Raw genomic sequence first — 21,056 nt, forward strand, 5'->3', positions numbered from 1 at the left:
CACTTAGATTCTTAGTTGTTAAAGTCGCCCGACGGCCTATGACATGGCTTAGAGACTCATCTTGATTGAAAACAATCACAATCAAGTTTTTACTCTTTTTACCTTCCGTCGTAAACACAGAAAACTTCCTAAAGAAACTGCTCAGTAGCTCTTTTCTCTACCGCTATCAACTATCGACAACCAGCTAGCTATCGAGAAATTTTGTATGGAAATCTGTACCTCGATTCTCTACCACTATCGACTACCGACAACCGGCTAGCTATCGAATTTTGACATTTAGAATGTACTGCCAAAAAAGTTTCTACGACGCCCGTCAGAGGCGCTGATAAGATTTTCATACGAAATTTCTCGATGACAGGTAGGTTTTCGGTAGTCGATAGTAATAGAGAATTGAGCTACTGATCTATCTCTCTATTTTGGCAGTACATTTAAAATGTCAAACTTTTGATACTTGACAGTACAGACTATACAGAATATAAGAATCGCGGTACAGCTCACTATTTATAAGCAGCCACCCATCTCTGCAATATCTACGCTAAAAGCTGCTTAACCTACTGGTCGTTAACCGGTGAGAGCCTTCTTACTAGATAGTAACCTTTCTGTATTTATTACAATTACACATACCTTGATTAACACAGATTACAAGCTAACCATACCGAAATTTAACGACAAACTCCACCTTGTGTCTATACCGTAACAACAGTTAGGAGTTCCACACCCTATAAAGTAAAAAGAGCGTAAAGATACACTCGGCATAATTTATTCAACATTCGGCTTCTGTTTACACCGGCCACGTAATGGTTAAACAATGTCATTGTGCCTTCATGTTTTGTAATGCTTTCATTGTTTGATACATCCTTCATTTGGTCAAATGATGATTGGGAGTTGGCTTAAATTTTGAAGATATTTTAACGTCTTACCCTCATATTCAGAAACACACTACTACTATAATATGTTCTCAATTTTTCATTTCGCTAATGAGTGAAAGAAACAAATCTTTCTATAAGCCTTTCATAACTTCATATATTTTTATGAATAAGAGGGTGACTCTTTTACTCTCATCTCATAAGTAACTGGTACCTTCATAAGTTGAAAATACACTTATCGTTGTGTTTGGGATTAAACATTATGCATTTTTAAATCTACGAAGCATACCCATTATTGTCTCACTGCCGGCAAGTGTCTTTTCTCGGAAAAAAGAAGGGATTGAAGTGCACTACGCTGACCAAGTGCAGGTTAGGAACTCAGCATTCCCCCAGGAAAAATTAAGTAACTTAATATTTTAAAGTAAGGGTAGGGTAAGTTAAATGTTTATGTCTAGACTAGATTGTCAGTATCAGATTGATATAAGATAGTGTAATAGCTTATAACACGATAAAGGGCATTCAATTTGCACAAAAAATGTCGATGCAAGTGAAGCTACGGGCAAAAACTAGTTAATAAATTCATGTCTGACATAAATAGGCAGCCCAAACGATATGTGCATACAAATTGTTAAGAACAGTTTACACAGGTGTTCAGTGATCAATGCATCGCGTTAGGATTCACTACGGACACCGTTAGCCTTATTCAGCTTGATAAGTCACAGCTATAACCAAAAACTGAACGATTGGGTATTTTTATTTTTCCGCTTTCCTTTTGTCGACAAGAAGCCAAAATTTGTTGCGGCGTTTCTGAAGTAAGCAAACATATTTGATAAGTTATAAGAGCAGTGATAGCCGAGAGGTGTAAGTTGACACCTCCCACACAAGTGGTCGCAGGTTCGAACCCGAGGCAACATACCAATGACTTTTCGAAGTTATGTGTGTGTGTATTAGAAATAATTATCATATGCTCCAACGGTGAAGGAAAACATCGTGAGGAAACCTTGCATGCCTAAAATTTGTTTAAAACATTTATTGAGGGCATGCATAGTCCCCAACCCGCACTTGGCCAGCGTGGTGGACTCAAGGCCTAACCCCTCCCTCATTATGGGAGGAGACCCTTGCCCAGCAGTGGGACATTAATGGGTTAAATTTATTATTTTATTTATTTATAATTTTTTAAAGTAGACAAACGACAAAGGAATGCGAAACGTACACTGTTTCCTAATACGTAGTTCTGACTAATGAAAATACTATATTAAAATAATGATGACTTTTCATTAATAGATAAGGTTAGGAGAGCTTCAACGTAGGATGTCGCTAAACTAAAATGAAAATATATTTTTGCTTGTTACTGTGGGCTACAATATCTTCCAGCAGCTATATTGAAAAATGCTAATATACTTTTCCTAGGATGCAATCCATCACCTTGCAATCTGTGCTGCAGTTTAACGGTAAAAGCGTAACAGACGAACTTACTTTCATATTTATATTAACATATATTAATAAAATGCGACACTAAATAAATCACAATTTTACGACTAGTTGAATACACTCTGTACCGACAATATTTAAATAAATAAACGTCTTCATAAAGTTCAATAAACTGGTCAGTGACTTTAAAATCTATATCAAAAAACGTGTTTTAAAATAAAATCCTACGCTACACAATGCTACGTAAAATAAAGATTAGGATTTACGAAATTTTTTGTCGAAAAAAGACTTTTGTATGCTTAAAATGTTTTTAGCTTGATGTCATCTACCGAATCGAGTTGAACAAAAAATATAGTTTGATTATTATAATCGCTAAAGTTTGGTTAAGCCAGTTGTCACGCTTCTATCGTTGCACCGAGTATTTATAATTGTGTGATCAATAATAATAAACTGTCTGTGGTCCAAACAACAGTGTTAAGCCACTGTAGATCACGAAAATTATCCGTGGTCCGATCAGTACCGCAAATCTCGAGAGATTATTTCTCGAGTCTGTGTGTTTTTTCAAATTCAGTTGGAATGCTCTCAATAGTTGTTCGGAATTTTGTTATTTTAATACACATCTTTATCGTTGTGTATTGCCGACGTGACTATGACGGTAATTAAATCAAATTATGCTCTAAAATGTAGTATCTTATAATAATATCCGTATTTAAATGTTTATTTACAAAAGTTTGCAGTATTAGAGTTGTCGTTTGATCTGCATTTTACGGCCATTCGAATTCCTATATGAATGAGTCATAATTCTTTAGCATAATGATTTTATATACCAATTATTAGTATTGAAACATTGCGGTTATACAGAATTCGGGAAATCCGACCTCAATTCCCATTCTCTCCAGACATTTTCCTGCAGCAACTGACAAGGCTTTGTCATAGAAGGAAGGTCTAGAACTCGATACTTATGTGTGACCACAAAATAAATTAGCGCAGACAGTTTGAGAAGATTGTAGTACACATATCCATTTGCAAAGGACAGATAGTCACTATATCATTTTAATGCCAACCTAACGTAAGCAAAATATATCAGTTTTGCGTCTCACTTACTAGACAGCGGCGGTTGATACAGCAATTTTATTAAAGTTATCAGGATAGTCGAAAATTCAATTCTTTTTGTACTTGATGTGCCATCTTAAATATGACACGCTCATAGCTTGCCGGTCGGTAAACGATCAGTGGGTTAAGCAAGCCTTTCGCGGTCGTCCTATAGTAGGATGACCGTATAGTATGATTTGAATTAAGCGTCTCCGTGCTTCGGAGGGCCAGTAAAAAATTGATCCCGGCCCAACCACCGGGTCAATTCGAATAACAGTCCTTCGTTGTGTCATGTCAAAGGCCATTCGGGCGGCTTAAACAACTGGTCACTAGGTTGACCAGTAACCATGCGATAAAAATGGTCTTTAGCCCTCTAGTTTAAACGGATTCGACTAATCTATTGTCGCAGTATTTTTGCCTTTATGATTGCACAAACAAACACATGCCAAATAGCAATGTCTAGTCTAGCTATTTGTTTTAACAAAAAAGGCATCATGCATGTCCTGAATTCCAATACGTTTGTGACTATAGTATTAGCCATCTGTACATGTTTTGTATAACATCTGTAGCCTAGTTGCTTTATAAAATCTATACAGTGAGTCATTGCAGTAATCGGATGCAATTCACGATTGCGTGGCCTCTATTGACTCCTTTATCACTGGAAAATTGCATTTTATAAAGAATTGACCAAGAATTAAACTTGTAGCTTTGAATTGCTGTTTCTTAATTGTCTTTAGATTTGTGAAATAGGTTTTTTACTAGCCAGTATGCTCTAGAATTACGGTAATTTATCTTAAATGATAAAGTAAAAAAGGTGTTTACTGATCTACCAAGTCCCGGGTTTTGACTACCAGATCCGGCTAATGGTTATTCGTATTTTTTTACGTCTTCCGTTCATTCAATATGTTTTATTTTAATTTCTAAAAGCGATATACCTACCAACTTTCTTAATAGGGAAAGAAATATTTAGGGAAAGTGGTCTTCATGTGCCAGATAAATGACATCATATTACCTTGCTAGGTATAGTTCCTAGGTATGAATCATTTAGTTGCCTTTGCCTTATGCCTAGAGGAAAATCAGACATAATTACACAACTATTAATTTATTGCAATTTATAGTACATGCGATGCTGCGTGTTCCCAGTGTCGAGATAAAACGATCTGTGGAACTTAATTACTGGTTTACATTCAAAACAAATATGCTATACACAATGTAGTAAACGCGTAAACACGTACTTGATCTTTGTCATTCTTAGTGCATTCAAATAAGTTAGAAAAGGATAGAGATAGTGTGTCGAAGTTGCTAATAGTCAAACTGCATAACCGAGAAACAATACATCAATGGAAATTATTATTAGAAGCCAGTTCTTGGATTTCAATGAGAGTACCCTAAAGAAAGCTTTCCAATTATATCAAAACGTAGGTAAAAATTGCTTGTGAATAAAATTTGCATCTCAGTCTTCTGTGTGGTCGTAAAAGGTCCTAAAATTACGACGTAAACAAAGCAGACCTTTCTAATTATATCAAAACGCAGGTAAAAATAAATATTTGTGTACAAAATTCGCACCCCCCAACCTTCTGAGTGGGCGCAAAAGGTCCTAAAAGTATGTGTCTTCACATATTACGAAGGTTGAGTTGATTTCCTCTTTTATAAAATCAAAAGCAAATGCATAATGCATTGTTGACGTCAAATCACGTTTGTTGGTGCGTGACTCATAGCTCTGCTGTCAAACGTGCAAAAATGTCGCCTGTCTCACCGAGCTGTGTTGAAGGCACGATTTCAAAAACTAAAGATTCGTGCCCATTTTGTTTTATTTTAATAAACTTTCTTTAGTGAAGACTATGACTACTGTCGGCCTGAAAACCTTTGACTTGAGATCACTTGTTGTTTTTGCCATTCTTGCCTCGTTTTGCGATTACTACTTACCACTGGAGTTATCGTTCGGAATCTGACTGATATTATTTGACGTTTGAAGTGTTCAGCTCATCCGTTTATAAACTGACTGCTAATTTACGAAGTAATAAGCTACCATTTGATGTGAGCGGCGATGTTTATAAAAAAAGGTCAGGCGCATAGTACTCGTAACCGGCGGTCCTGTATGACAAGATATATGGATGTGAATGAGGCAAGGCAAGGTTGTAAGGATCGTACCAAGTGCCTCTGCATACCATAGGAAAAAGAAGCGATATTATCGTATCGATACCTCCTAAGTATACTGAGTCATAATAAACCATGATCTTAATGTTAGTGTTAATTTTTTTATATTACTATAATGTCAGTTGACTAGTTGACTCATACTTAGGATTGGTATGTAATAAGCTACCCTTAAATACGACAAGAATCTTAAAGTAAAGGCGAATAAGATGTGGAAAATTGCACTATCTGAGCGTTTCCATACATCTGTTACTCCGTCTTAAGTCATATGACTAAGCTTAGGCGCTCATTATCGCCATCGGTCAGGCGCCGGACCTGAAAGGCACTTTCCGATAATCACCTATACGAAAGTGAAAACTGTCGTTTGTTACTTTGTCCTACTTATTTATCTCTGAACATTAAGTCATTGTTAACTTTTAAACTCTCGCGTTGCATGCTCAATAATATAAAAAAATCTTTTCGCATTATCGTATACATGAACTTGTAATAAAATACAAAAAAGCTCGATATTTGGGTACCTCACGAGCTCACTGAAAGAAACCTAATGAACCGTGTACTCATTTGTGATTCTTGAAGCCAAAGAGATTTTATTACAAGTTCATACATAGGTACTATAATGCGAAAAGACCTTTTCCCCGACCTAATAATAGGATACGGGAAATAACGCGATCACGCATTTTACATCAAAATGCCTATGTTTCGGCGCAGGTTAAACTCGCCCTGGTTGCAGACTAACGTCTTATTTTATTTTTTATTATTACTTATTATTTTTTATGTGTCTGAGGTCCCAATCAATTCGTGTCTACAAAACGACCAAAGAAATGCAATCTCCATGAAATATTGTATCGAATATGTTCCGCTGTTTCCGCGTCTTCTTGATCCGTAAATGTTCGTGTCAGTGAAATTGAACGTTTGCTCTTCAATTCTAATTTCCTAACAATTTCACTTTCCGCCATTGACAATAGATGGAAGATTTTTTATTATCTTTCATTATAATGCGAAGCTCGTTATGAAAATGAAATGTTATATTCTATAGAAAAATAGATTCTTTAGGAAAATAAAACATAGGCTGTGTTTTTTATAGTGAACTAGCGAACTCGACAAAGGTTCTTTAGCCATATATATTTTTCTTAATGTTGTGTTGACATTTCTTATCACTTAGGGGTATGAAAAATTTAATGTTGGCCGATTCTCAGACCTACTCAATATGCTCACAAAATTTAATTAGAATCGGTCATGCCGTTTTGGAGGAGTACGGGAACGAACATTGTGACACGAGAATTTTATATATGTTACTGTAAAAGCCCGAACTGTGGTAAATCCTAAGATTTTCCAGTAAAACCTAAGATTTACCAACTCTCAATAGATTTAATGTCCAGCAGCAGGATAATGCTAGCCAATAATAGTACCTAAAAATGCACCGCAGTAGTCTAGTCGTAAAGGTACATTTGAATATTCCTTCGGAACAGAAATAAAACCTTTTGTGTAAGTTTGTCTTTAGCAGTTCGTGCAGTACATGTTATCTCAATACACAATCGTTGACATAGTGTTTCAGTTGTAGCTAAACTAACACGTAATATAAAATCATAACATAAAAACAATACGTAAAGCATCTTCTTTTGACGAAAATTACACATTCAATGGAAAAAGGGCATAAGGTGAAGCGAGCGTGATACTTACTTAAGCTATATTGATCCTTTATCAGTCTACCTCAATTTAACGCGACGAACGAACCTCTGAAACATGCAGGAACTCGGAATGTATAATATGGTATGGTCACCCATCTACAGAACAACCTCGGCTGTCGTTAACTTAGCCACTAGATCTTCCTCTATATTTTTCCTTCGTAAATATTATGTAGTACAAATAAAAGATGCTCCATGCATGACGTCACTGGTGTATTTCAAGCCTGTCCCCAAATGTAATGGAGCGAGTTGAATGTTGGTAACCGGTCTGGTCACCAGTGCTTATATCCGACCAGTTCGTGACGTCATAGCTAAGCAACACTGCGTTACTGGCGCACCTGTTATCATTTTAGGAACAGTATTTTTCGTTAAAAACGTGATAAAGGCTCATTTTGGTTTAGAAATAAAACAGTCTGCTTTGATTTAAATATAATTGAATGCGGTAAAGGTGGACTAAGTTCGTTAATTGTAAACTCTGAAGAGCTCTTTTATTTTGTTCTAAACTAGAGGCCGCCCGCGACTTCGTCCACGTGGAAACCCTTCCCGTGTTAATCCCGATGCCTCGGGAACTCCGGGATAAAAAGTAGCCTATGTGTTATTCTGGGTCTTCAGCTACCTATATACTTATCAGCTACCTATAAATTTCACCGTAATCGGTTCTGTAGTATTTGCGTGAAAGAGTAACAAACATCCATACATACATACATTCTCGCAAACTTTCGCATTTTTAATATTAGTAGGATTAGTAGGATAGTAGGATTTTATACGATCACCAAATTGCCATGGAGTCAGTATATATCTATTGCCTTGTCGGTTATTATTGCCTGCGGGCTAGAACGGGTAGAATGCGGTTTTTCAGCGTAGGTGTTGATTATCTAATGTTTTGTGCAGATTGGCTAATTCACTGAAGAATGATGATTAATATGATTGTTGATGTAAAATATGTAATGCTTTTTATGTTGTAAATTCAGGAATGAAAATACATAGCTACATTTATTAGTTGACAATTCGATGATTGAATTCTATACCGACCTACAAGTTTTGAGCTTGTTATCACTTACTCCATCTCTTTCGTTTACGCAGGCTTCTAAAAGGTACAAATGCTTCGGCCCTTATTTATCCTCATTCTGAGCAATAACTGTTGAAGTTTATAGCAATAAAACATGAACAAACAATGGTGTTAACGTCGTCAATGTCATCGTAATTTTCTCGTCATTGCATCTTGCAGTTTCGAGAAGCAATCATACAAACGACTGCATCTTCAATGTCACGCTATTGTCTTGTCGACCTTACGTAACTACATATTAATGGGTTTTTCTTATGTTATATTTGTACTGCGAATGATCTTTCCTTTGATGCCTAGAGAGTAAAACAAACAACTTTTGACCCTTGCCAGTTGATCACTACTAGTCAATAACAATATAGTAAAATCAATATTTATCTCTATGTTGTTATCGTCTTTGCGAAACGAACGACAACAAAATAAGAAGTTACGCTCTTTGTTTCATATTTCACACAGTTTATTTGAGATAAAATACTGTTGTCGCGATTTATTAGTTAATCAGACCAAAATATGTAGCTAACCCTGTCAGTATACCTTGAGTGTTTTTCCATAAGATCTATTTTATAGTTCGCACTTAGCCAGCGCAGTGGTTTTGAGACCTAAATCTCCCTGCTTAAATACCATTTACTTTACGACTCGAAAACTTCTGACTGAAATACTATCTACGTTTGTTTAAGATCTAAATAAACTAAATAGAATACAAACATACATTCATAACATAAAACCACGGCCTTTTTCTCATCATGTTTATTGAAAATTTAACTATTGCAACATATTCTCAGTCTGAATGCTTACACCAAATCGTTCTCGACTTAAACAGTAGTAACGTTGAAAGTTTCATAACTTTGTAAAAGTATTGACAAACAACTGTGTGACATCCCGCGGTCCAAGTTTGTAAACTATTGTGTAGCATATTAGTGTACTCGGTTGTATTCTGTGCAAAACACTACCATTCATGACATGGAGCTCAAACTTTGTGTGTAAAATGAAGTGTACACACTAGAGTTGCCGACCGACCGACGTTATTTGGCGATAGTTGACTTTGGTACTTTGTGCGATTCTAAAAAGTACTTAAGATATTTAGTATTAATATTTGATCCAATTGTAATACAGCCTAATAGAAAATATACGAAGTGACTTAGGTATATTTGAGAGTGTTTGTTTTTTTCATTCCTCAGCAAAATTGAAGACTTGTTAAGTAAACGACTTATAACAACTCTAGCTGAATGAATAAAATTTTAAATCAATCTTCAAAAGGCTGATAAAAATGTCACATTTTTTTCAGCATACAGTAATTAAAGAAATCCTTAAGTATAATAAATAAAAAGCGGTATTTGGTCGCTTGTTCTTATCGTCATACTCATTATCACTCCTATGGAAAGTGTACAAAAGTTAAAGTTGTATGTAACAGTGTAACTGAACAAACACGCCCATACTATTTACATGTCTAACCATTACATAATATCCATACTAATTCGTGAATTACGAAATAACTGAGGCCATTAGCTCAGAAACTGACCTGAAACATGTCAAATGGACAGCCTTGAAACCCGACCCAAATATGCAAAACACATAGGCAACACATTATCTTACTAATTACATACTAACACATACACCACCACTGCGGACTCCGGACAATTTTACACTAGATTTTTACTTAGGAAATTACGGTCTATAAGTATTATCATGTGTTCAAGAAAATGTCCCATAGTACGCTCAGAGTTATCTGAAATGTTGGTTAGCTTGTTAGAATTACCAAATAAATGGAAAATTTGATCAAAATTAAGCATAAGTATTACTTATTTTATATCTATACGGCGCCTTTACTGCGGTTCTCTGCTACTAAGCTATAGACAAATTCCGTATGAAAACCTAATCAGCGCCCCCTAGCGGGTGTCGTAGACACTACTTTTTCAGAACATTTTCAATGACAAACTCTCGATACTTGATAGTAACGGCTGTAAAAAATCGCTTTACTGGATGTTATTGGGAAATCTGTACCCAGCATTGAAGCATTTAAAAATGTGAATATAAAAAAACACGTACAATGTCCTTCATATTATTATTTCAATCGAAATTAATAATTATATTTCTTGAGAAGTATAACAATTTCAACCAAATAAACATTATATTAAAACAAGCTACGTCCAAAGTTTATGAGGTCAGTAGTTTTTGTGAAATAAAATGAGTAAGAGGAAAGCACTGTTCGCGTGACAAGTTAGACGGGGCCTTATGTCAGTCTGTTGTTTGAGCCAGTCCTTTAACGAATATGTTAGTGAAAAGATATATTTTGTTTAACTCTTTGTAATAGACAAACCTTATGATATACCCTTGTGTAGAATCGAGCGGTAGTACTAGTACGAAAGACTTTATTTATTTTGTGTTATCAATTGATTGAGTAATGTATAAAGAACTACTGTCAAAGTTGTGAGTGAATATTGGTGAAATTGATAGTGTTTTAAGTAAACCTTTTGGTCAGATTACACGTAGGGAATACCCTTATTTAGTTTGTTATCAACAGATTTAAGATGTGAAATGTTTCGGTCGAAGTTTTGAGCGAAGATTGTTGCAATTGGTAGTGATTTAAGTGGACTTTTTAGCTAACTTTTACTACCTAGAGGTAGGTGTATGATAAATAAAAAATTGGAAGTTGTGATTCTCCTTTGATCGGGGGCGCCTTCCGGCTGGGAGCCCGTGGCATTTTGCCGACTTGCCACCCTGTAGTTACGCCACTGGCGTTTGATATACTATACTAATAATAATTATTAATGTTTTCAGCGGCGGTGTACATAGCAGGTGTGGTCGCGTCTATCGGCGTGACGGTGCTGGGCGTGTTCTGCATACTGTCTGTGCTCCAACTGGCCATGATCTCGTCCAAGGAGCGCGTCGCCATCAAATACACGCACCTTGTCATGATGAAGCTTGCGCTGGCGCTGCTAGCCAGTATGTATTATCCACACTATTTTTACTAGTCTATTAACATAGAAAATAGGCCATTACTGAACCAATGTTGGAATTGTTGTCCAAAAGTTTCCTCCTGAACGAGGCAGGGAGTAGGCCTTTTTTTTCTCCAGGAAAATGCATTACTGCCTGTCCCACTCCAGGGAGTAAGTGGGGATCTGTCGGGCTCTCCCGTTGCCGGCGAGGCGTTCCGGCTTAATTGGGCATACCGACTAAAACCCTGACGGTGTTCCTTCTACAGTCACCATAAAATGGCCAGAACGCGGTACCTGCAGTTGGATACTCCGCCTCGGGTTCGAACCATCGACCACTTGGGTGGGATGTCCCAACCTATACAACTCGGTTACCACTACTCCCTAAAGATATTATTAAAAAATATATATTATTTACTAATGTGTTATGTATTATAATATGATTATCTTTCAATGTTTCAGCGTTGCTGTCGATAGCTGCAGCGAGTTTGTTCGCTGTTCAAGGCGATGACAGGGGTTTCTTTGTGACGAGAGGAGAGGCCTTTTATGTTCAGGTATTTTTATAAATCAATTATTTTATTCGACAGTCAATTTTTGCTGGCGCTCATTGTTCGTGGGTTCAAGTCCCACGTGGTCCAGTTACTCGTATAATAAACTAATAGTTGTTCCATTTTTGGTTGTTATTTGTGATTATTATGTTTCATTTTAGGTAAATTTTACTTTTATTGTTATTACTTACCGCATTTAACTTTTATGCCTTAAACTCATGCTAGCGAAACGCTAGTTGGGGAACTTAAAATAACTTTTTTTTTAACTCGGGCATACAAGGTTTCCTCACGATGTTTTCCTTTACCGTTAGAACAAATCACTCCGATAGAAGACTTTAGGCTAATGCCAGACATATTACTGCCTTTTAAAAATGATTAATAATGTGATGTTTTGTTATTTACAGATAGTTAGTATAGTAGTGAACTCGATATTGTTCGTGATGTCGTTGTACGACACGCTGTTCTCGCGGCGCGTCGGTGGAGACCCCACCAATCCGCTGGGGGAACCGGACGGCACTACCATCAATAACCCCGGTTTTAAGGAGGGAGGCAGAGGTATAGCATATACATACGTCATTTTCTCGGGGTAAAAAGTAGCCTATGTCCTTTCTTGGGTATCAAAATATCTCCATACCAAATTTCATGCAAATTGGGTCAGTAGTTTAGGCGTGATTGACTAACAAGGCAGACAGACGGAGTTACTTTCGCATTTATAATACTATAGTATGGAGTATGGATAACTACACTAATATTATAAAGCTGAAGAGCTTGTTTATTTGTTTGTTTGAACGCGCTAATCTCAGGAACCGATACTGGTCCGATTGGAAAAAATATTTTAATGTTAGATAGCCTATTTATCGAGTAAGGCTAAAGGCTATATAACATCACGCTACGGCCATTAGGAGCGGAGTCGCAACGAAAAATGTTACAAAAACGGGGAAAATTATGACCCATTCTCTCTTATGTGACGCAAGCGAAGTTGCGCGGGTCAGCTTTTTATAATATCATTCATTAGCCTAGCCTTTCTTCCAAACTATTTTGGATTCGGCTTCCAGTCTCACCGGATGCAGCTGAATATCAATACTTAACATGGCGCGACTGCCTATTTGACCACAACCCTGTACACAACCCATGTCTTTTTCACTCATATAGTTTCAAAATTGATTGAAAGTAACACCTGGGGTATACACTATACCCTTGGGTAAGACTGGTTGTCAGACTTTCAAGCTCCTGGCTACTGTTAATAACTGCCAAAGATCTTGTAAATCACAACCAGGACCCACAATTTAAAAACAGATACAATAATAAACCTAATATTAACATTTTCAAAATTTTCCAGGTATATCAATGACAGATGCATCGGGCAAGCCGTACAGTACAAACGGGCACGGTAGCGTCGCGTCCATGAACACAACAGCGACCACACTGACCGGTGCGTCCGGTGTATCGGGCACGTCCGACGCGAGCCTCACCCGCTCCCCCCTAAGGTCATCACTCAAGAAACCCCGCCCCCCAGCCGGCCTCGGCATACAAAACCCCGGGTACTCAGGACATTCCCCCCCACTTAACAGGAATGGCAGTCAGAAAAAAGTGCGGATTCAAACGCATAGTACTGAAGTGTAAGGTTTTATGTTATTAAGAGTGAAGACTTGAGTAGATGGTGTGAGACAATAAGTGTATAGATTTATGCTCTTATTCATAAACACACTATAAACCTATTTTAGTTAAAATACTACTATAATATGTTTTCTCTTTTTCATTTCGCTAAGGAGTGAAAGAAACAAAACTCTTTATAATCCTTTCATAACTTCATATATTTTTATGAATAAGAGGGTAACTGTCTTACTAATAAACGTCGTGTCAGCTCTGAATAAGGTATGTTTTGTCTTTTTTACTTATATAGTTTCAAAATTGAGTATTTGATTGAGTTTAATGATAAGAATGCAATTTTTATGTAAAACATCAAAGCAATCCTTATGCAGTTGCTGTAGACGGCAGTCCATAAGTCATTGTTTCAAATAATATATGACAAAACCAGACCACGTGATGGCTTAAAAACTATCGTATTAGGAGGAGAGATTTCTCGAGGAGGGTTATTTAAAAACTGCACAAACTAATATTTAAAAATCATTTTCAAGTATTGCCCTGTAGAGCTGGCTCACAAAACATACTGTTTTAATAGCTTACTATTACATATCGATGCTGTTTTACTGAAGTGCCTGGCATTATGAAAATTGTAAGGAATTTTTTCTAACTATATCATGGTATAAAAATTTAAGATATAGGCAGAGCGAGGCTGTAGAATGCTACAGCTATAGGGAAGGAGTTGTCTGAATGCCCCTATTCTATTATGGAAAGATAGAGGCATATCTGATCAATAATATCGAAGGATAGCAAATGTTTGTAACACATATCCATCTACTCTTGTCTTCAATTCATTACAAAAGCTTAATAGCAATTTTAGTTATAAACAGTCCGAATTCCTTTGCGATGTTTCAAATATATTTAAGTAACTAAATGCTGTTATTAGGCATTTGTGAACTCCTAAGCAGAATTTGTATGACAAAATTGGAGATTATTTACAAGACATTTATTAAATAGATTGACTATATTGATTGGAAATATAATGTGAAATGCTATTCTAATATAGATACTAACATGAAGTGTTGAACAGGCTCTAACAGATTGTCAATGTTTGAACACACCAATAACTTTTCTATGCAATGTGTCTATTACCATTATCATTTGTCTTAACTCTGACAAATATTGTGATGAAACCTTGTGTGCTTGTGAGATTAAAACAGTTCTGGAAGGGATAGGCTCAAGGCCTACTTTCATTTGGAGAGCAGCTCCTTGCTCAACCATGAGACAGTAATGGCTTAAAATTCATATTTATTTTTATCATAATGAAGTCTTGAATGGACAATAATACGTCCAATTTTGTCAGACAATCTTAAAATCGGAATTGAGAATGGAATCTCTAACTTACTAATAAGAAATGACACTGATAGATTTGAATTTAGATTTAAATTATAAACTTTTATATAAATATGAAATGTTTTTACTGTTTTGTATAAGAGTGTACATTATCACAAAGTACGCATTACAAATACTTAAGTATAATGTAAGTTAGGTTATTGTCGACGCACTGATGCAATATTGAACCTGCATATCTCACTAGTTGATTTATACCTTTATTGTAACTTGTTCATACAAATCTTATTATGTGGTCTAATATTTTATATTCTAATGCCCTGTCTTCTATTTAGCAAGAGGTGGAATTGATGTTTAATATTGTAAGGGAATTGATACAATTTAGCGAATTAGCGCCAAATTAACTTGCGCTGAATTTCTTTAGAAACCCAAGGTAATTTTGTTTATCGCGTCAATGTTGTTCAATGTGGTCGGTAAGCAATCTGTGGGTTAAGCAACCCTTGGCCCGGTCATTCCATAGATGGATGAACCCATAGTGGTATTTGAGCTGAGCGACGCCATGCTTCGGACGGCACGTAAAAAGTAAGACCCCGTTTGTCTATCTAAATAACAGGAGTTAAGCCATGTCAAAGGCCTTGCGACTGCTTAAACAAACTTAGCAATAGGTTTGAACACTAACCATAAAATAAATGAGAATCGCGTTAGTTCCCCTATAATATTAAATCATATTGCAACGTTGGTTGAAAGGTTTTCAGGAATTATATCGCATAAATAAACAATAATTTGCTCTAAGATTTTTATGAATAAGAACATTTATTTTGATAAGTAAAGTATGTTTTTATTTACAATTTATAAGACAAAAACAATCGTCTGTATATTTCGTTTGAACAAAGTTCTTGATATTTTATTGTGTATAGAACGCATGTATTGTGTACATATCAGCACAAAGTGTTGTAGGAAGTAATGGACATTTTATTTGTTATATTATATAGCTTTGTTGTATATTATCTTGCGGTTTTAACATGTTATAATTTACAAGTTAGAATTTAATTCCACTATTATAAGAGTAACTTTTATATGTAGGTAATTGTAAATACACTTGAAAAACCCACCAGGCTTTTTACGGATCATCACATTTTTGAGACCCATTGAGTTCAGACTTTTATAAACCACTTAGTGATTCGATTGTAACTACCGTGCCTTACCTTTTGAAATCCCAAATTGTGCCTTACATCCTAAAATGATCTTCAAAAATATACATTTCGATCCAAAATTAGCGTTTCTACCTTTACAGTATCTTACCTATGTGGACTTATTTAAGTTTTTAATTATAAAAGTAAATTAGAGTATTATTTTTACTCTCTCCGTCCAAACTCTGGTCTTAACTTTAGTTTTGAAGCCACTTAATGTTAATTATGTAACTGTCGTAGGTAAATGAAGGGTAAATTTATTATTGTTACTTTTGTATTGTTGAAATAATGTAATATTTTATCTGTATTCTGCGTGTGTAGGGAAAATAGAATTCTGTAATCAAATTAGTAAGCTTTGTACACTTGAAAAATTGCTCTAAATTATACAAAAAATATTTATATTTTTTCTTTTAGTATTGATTACATGAGGTTTTTATTTATATTATTATAATTTAACTATTATTATACAATCCGTCCAAAATATCCCATTATTTTAATGATCTGATATTTAGTTTATACATATTCTTTAGTAATATTTTGCTGAATAAACAAATCAATTGTTTACAACCAGATCAAGTTGTTTTATTATGAAAACACCTTACCTATATACTCCATTAAAAAGTAACATTTCGGGTTGCGTTTTTCAGAGGACGCAATCTTATATTTTTATTTTGTAGGGAAGGCCAGTAGAACCTTAAGGACAAATGTATGGGGTCAGTAGGTACCACGTCGCCGCCATGACGGATTAAGCGTAGTGACCTTAGCCTACCTAAATATGTAACATGTCATGGACTAATATTATTATATTTTTGCTGTAAAAGAGTCAGCGAAATGGCTTATTCAATTCATCATAAATTCATAACAGCATGGATGAAAATACACTTATCGGACCATGAATTCGGTAGTTTGGGCGTGATTAAGTAGCAGACAGACAGACAGAGTTACTTTCGCATTTATAATATTAGTATGGATATTCAAGATTTCTGAACGCAATGTTATCTGTCATGCACCATATTTCCGGTGTTCTGCACTAGCAGCACTAGCCAATAGCCATCTGGTAGCCATTTTGAATTTTGGTCGTGATCAAAGCTGGCATCTGTTCATTTCATTCTCTGTTTCTGTAGAATTAAAATAAGCTAGGCGTTATATTTTATCGAGTGTCTGTTGTTGAATTTATTTAATGTACTACACAAATATGTGCCTAAATAGCGTGATTACCTATCAGATATTCTCGAGTAACAAGTTTTTTAAAGAAAAATTGTCGTGAATCGTGACGCGGTGGGTAAAGATTTGTTGACACGTTTGAAATTCTGGCTATTTCGAGGTACTATAAATGTAAAACTAACACGCAGTCGTTTTCTGGTTTCGCTACATTTTCAGTTGATTCGTTCGGGGATTCGATGGGAAAGTATGAAAAAATGTAATTTATTGATATCGAAAGGGAGTGCATTCAATACCTAAAATAACATCCCTTGTGTTAATCAAAATGGTAAACTGGAGTGCTTCGTTCAAAGTTCGTCAATTTGGTGATCATTTTCTCAGTCTTCCTACAATATTGTATATTTCCTTTTTCAAATCTTTCCAGTCGTTGGACTGTTCAAAACAAAATGTTCTTTGTTTCATGTTCACAAGCATTTGAAATTGTCACAGTGAATATATACAGTGTTCGAATGTGCAGAATACCTATAAAACAGCAAGAAACTCAAGACACATGTATTTAAACATGCTTTAGATTCTTGCTGTTTTGAGAATCTATAAAAATGTACTGTTGTATTGCATTTGAAGTAGGTATATATTTTTGTTTTTTGGGTCAAAATATTTACACTTATGATTGTCAAAGTTACAATAATTAATGAAATTAATTGCAGTTCTATTTATTGTGGCTGTGGTATATGAAATGGTGAAGGGTTCTGGCCTTCTGGGTGTTGTCGGTCATCTTACAAAATAGTGTTTAAAAAAAACATATTTGGAAAACATCTGGAAGATTCTGAGTTAATCTTAGGGAGTTCTGAATATTAAAGATGGTTTGCTTGGTTCAACCACAAATTCAAAATATCCTTTGTTTCGTAAACTTCATACAAAGTATTTGAAATACCGTAAAATGGGGTGGATAGACACAATTTTCAACTTCTACATCGATTTTCTTAAATATTTTATATGCGAATCATTATTGAAGTATTGTAAAATCAGGAGTCACGTTGCAATTTACTAAATATTTATGATGAAAATTAATTAAAACGTGTCAATAACTAGTAAATTAAGAAAAAGTAAGCGTTTTCTATTTACCTGGAAACAGGGGTCAAAAGATACGGGAGGGGGCTGAATAGAGAAAAAACACTAGGGTTGTCAAAATCAACTTTTATTTTTAATCAGTACTTACTTTAAGAATATCAAAATTGTCATCAGACAACTTAATATACATATTTTAATAAACCAGTAACCAACATTTTCTTCTTTAATTGTACAGGTAGTTTCTACCAAAATATTTAACTTAAGGAACAAACCAGGGGTCTAATATCAAAGGTGGCAAAGTCCAGTAAAAGTAATTTTACAATATTTACAAAAAACTAATAACATTTATAGGATCCTACATATTTACTATTTCTAAATATTTTAGAGTGGACAATTTTGGCATAATTCATTTAAAACTGTACTTTGAAGTAAAACCAAGTTGAGTAATAAGAAATATTAAATAATATGATGGACTTTGCCACATTTGTTAGTAAAGGATGGACTTTTCTGTCTTTGTTGTGCAAGGATAAGGACTTTGCCATATTTGTTAGGTTAATATTTAAATATTTAACTGTCAGGGCTGTCACAAAAAATAAAATAAAATAAAATTAAATGTTTTATTTCACATTGACCAATCAAAAATATAGTAAGTATGAGTCCACCTCAAACCATCAAAGCTGAATTCTCTGTGCGTGTCTCACAATAATTATTTTCTTCATTTTCGGTATTATCCATATTTCCAGAAAGTTGATTGATAATATTTTTGTAATAGTTTAATTCGCTGATGTCTTGCCAATTGGTCCCGTAGTGTTTTTTAAGTAAAGTACTTACGTCATGGATTTTCTGGGGTTTCACTCTGACACCTTGTGTAATTTCACGAGGACTAATCGACATAACATTTTTTCCTCGTCGAACCACGCTTCGCAAAGCCCCCAAATTACTTTTGTAGAATACTTCGCCTTGTACCAATGTGTTGTTAGCATCTTTGCGGCACCGTTTGATTATTATGCGTTTGGATTCCATGAATTTAAAGTGCCACTGTCCCGGAGGGTTCAGTATTGTCTCCACAGCACCTTTCCAATCGAAAATTTTGCAATCATTGATACCCATGAGAACTAATGTAGCATGGTTTGAGATGATGTCATGATACTGTTGTGGTTGAACTATTACTTCTTTCCTTTTGATTTCGCGTTCTATATGCCCAAAAACTCGATCTGACGGGAGATACGAATGCCCCGTGATGGGGAAATATATCTCTATTTTTTTTTATATTAGGATGAAGAAGCAACCACTTACAACACATTCCTATAAGGATAGAATTTTTATTCTGACCTCCGCAGCCGTCAGAAATCAAACGGACTGTATGAATGTTTGTCATATCAGTCACATTTAATCGGTGGTATATTGCAGAGGCCACTGTATTTGAATCTTTTGAAAATTGTTCCTCACCCCATACATAAGAGAATACATTTTCTTTGGTTAAATTATCCTTTAAGCTACCATGAACTATGGTCAAATTATAAATATAAAATTGTCTACTGTAGTAGGTAGACTGATCAGGTAATTTGGGTAATGGCTGATTCTCAGTGTGACCAGATTTAATTTTAAGAAAATACCGAGGCACCTCAAAAAAATACTGAAATATACCGACTAACATAGGACAGATATACCAATAAAAATACTGATTTTCTTAAAACGTTTTATTTATTCATGCTCACAATAAATGTTAGAATTATATTTTAACATCCTTTTCGAAGGATTAAAATTTACACAACCTCCTTCATCTTTAATACCTTGCTTTGTTTTTAAAATAGCTGACACATTTTTGTTTATAAATCTGTTTCTTTGGTCCGTTTTTATTAAATTTATCTTTGAAAATATGCGCTCGCATGCAGCATTCGACACCGGTATACATAGAAGAGATTTACTAAAACTAGTTATATTTTTGTATTTTAACATGCCATCACTGTTAGAATTTTTTCCAACTTCCACCATTTCCAAATTGTTCACACGAGATGGGTGAGCCAGTGCTGGAAGATTGTAACAAATCACTTACTTCGCGATCAAACTTTAGGGTTCTATATTCTTCGTCAATTAACTGCATTTGTTCTGGCTGTACTTCGCATGGGAAAATTGGAAAAGCTTCTATTACATTTCGTAAACTGCGAAATTCTTTATGCACGGCAGTGTGTGGGTTAAGAAATTTCAGTTCTCGAAAATCTGGATTTTCAAAAGGTAAACGTAATTTCAATTGCGTGCTCAACTCAATTAAAAATGATTGGCACCTTCTGAAAAACTCAGCAATCTGTTCTTTCATGTTTAGATTTTCTCTGTGTTTGATTAATTCTTGGCCTACTTGAATACCTAAGTACATATCTTTCAGTGGCAAATAATTTACATTAGACTTTGGGTCTAACGTAAATACATTGTCCGTACGTTTGATGTAATTAGCTTTCATGAAGCAACCCAAAATCGACAAGTACATACTAGATGCATCATCATACAGTCTATCAATGCACGGATAGTCGCCTTGAAAAATTATGTTATACATAATTCAACTCAGTTGTGCGCGCGGCCCTATGTGTGGGTAAATCTTGTACATATTACAGTGACTTTGTGTGCGTGACAAAAGGTACAGTCGGGTACAAATACAAATACAGTATTTACGGGTTATACACGGGTTCTTAAAAAAAACAATAATTTGCTAATTCAATGTTTATTATTCTGAATCGCTACTTGAAAAAACGAATGATGAATTTTCGGATTCGCTGCTGTCACCTAAGTTAATTATGAATTCTGACTCCATGTCAAAATGTCTAAGGTATTCTTCTTCTTTCTTTTGTACATGTCGACAAGTATTACCCCACATCCCTTCATCAATTTGATTCAAACGTTCATTTATTAGTTTCATTATTCCCGTCACATTTT

At 35.2% G+C, this 21,056-nt stretch overlaps 1 protein-coding gene across 4 annotated transcripts in view; it reads left to right on the top strand.

Moving 5' to 3' along the window:
* The window catches only part of LOC142980422 (uncharacterized), a 40,891-nt gene extending 24,423 nt beyond the window's left edge, over nt 1–16,468 (top strand). For all 4 annotated transcript variants that reach the window (XM_076125788.1, XM_076125786.1, XM_076125787.1 and 1 more), the window contains 4 exons: nt 11,070–11,234; nt 11,687–11,778; nt 12,177–12,327; nt 13,112–16,468. In XM_076125788.1, the coding sequence (XP_075981903.1) occupies nt 11,070–11,234; nt 11,687–11,778; nt 12,177–12,327; nt 13,112–13,395 (692 nt within the window). In that variant the 3' untranslated portion in view covers nt 13,396–16,468. The remainder of the gene's footprint in view (nt 1–11,069; nt 11,235–11,686; nt 11,779–12,176; nt 12,328–13,111) is intronic.
* The last annotated feature ends 4,588 nt before the right edge of the window (nt 16,469–21,056 follow it).

Source organism: Anticarsia gemmatalis, chromosome 18 (genome assembly GCF_050436995.1).
Source record: "Anticarsia gemmatalis isolate Benzon Research Colony breed Stoneville strain chromosome 18, ilAntGemm2 primary, whole genome shotgun sequence".
Classification (NCBI taxonomy): domain Eukaryota; kingdom Metazoa; phylum Arthropoda; class Insecta; order Lepidoptera; family Erebidae; genus Anticarsia; species Anticarsia gemmatalis.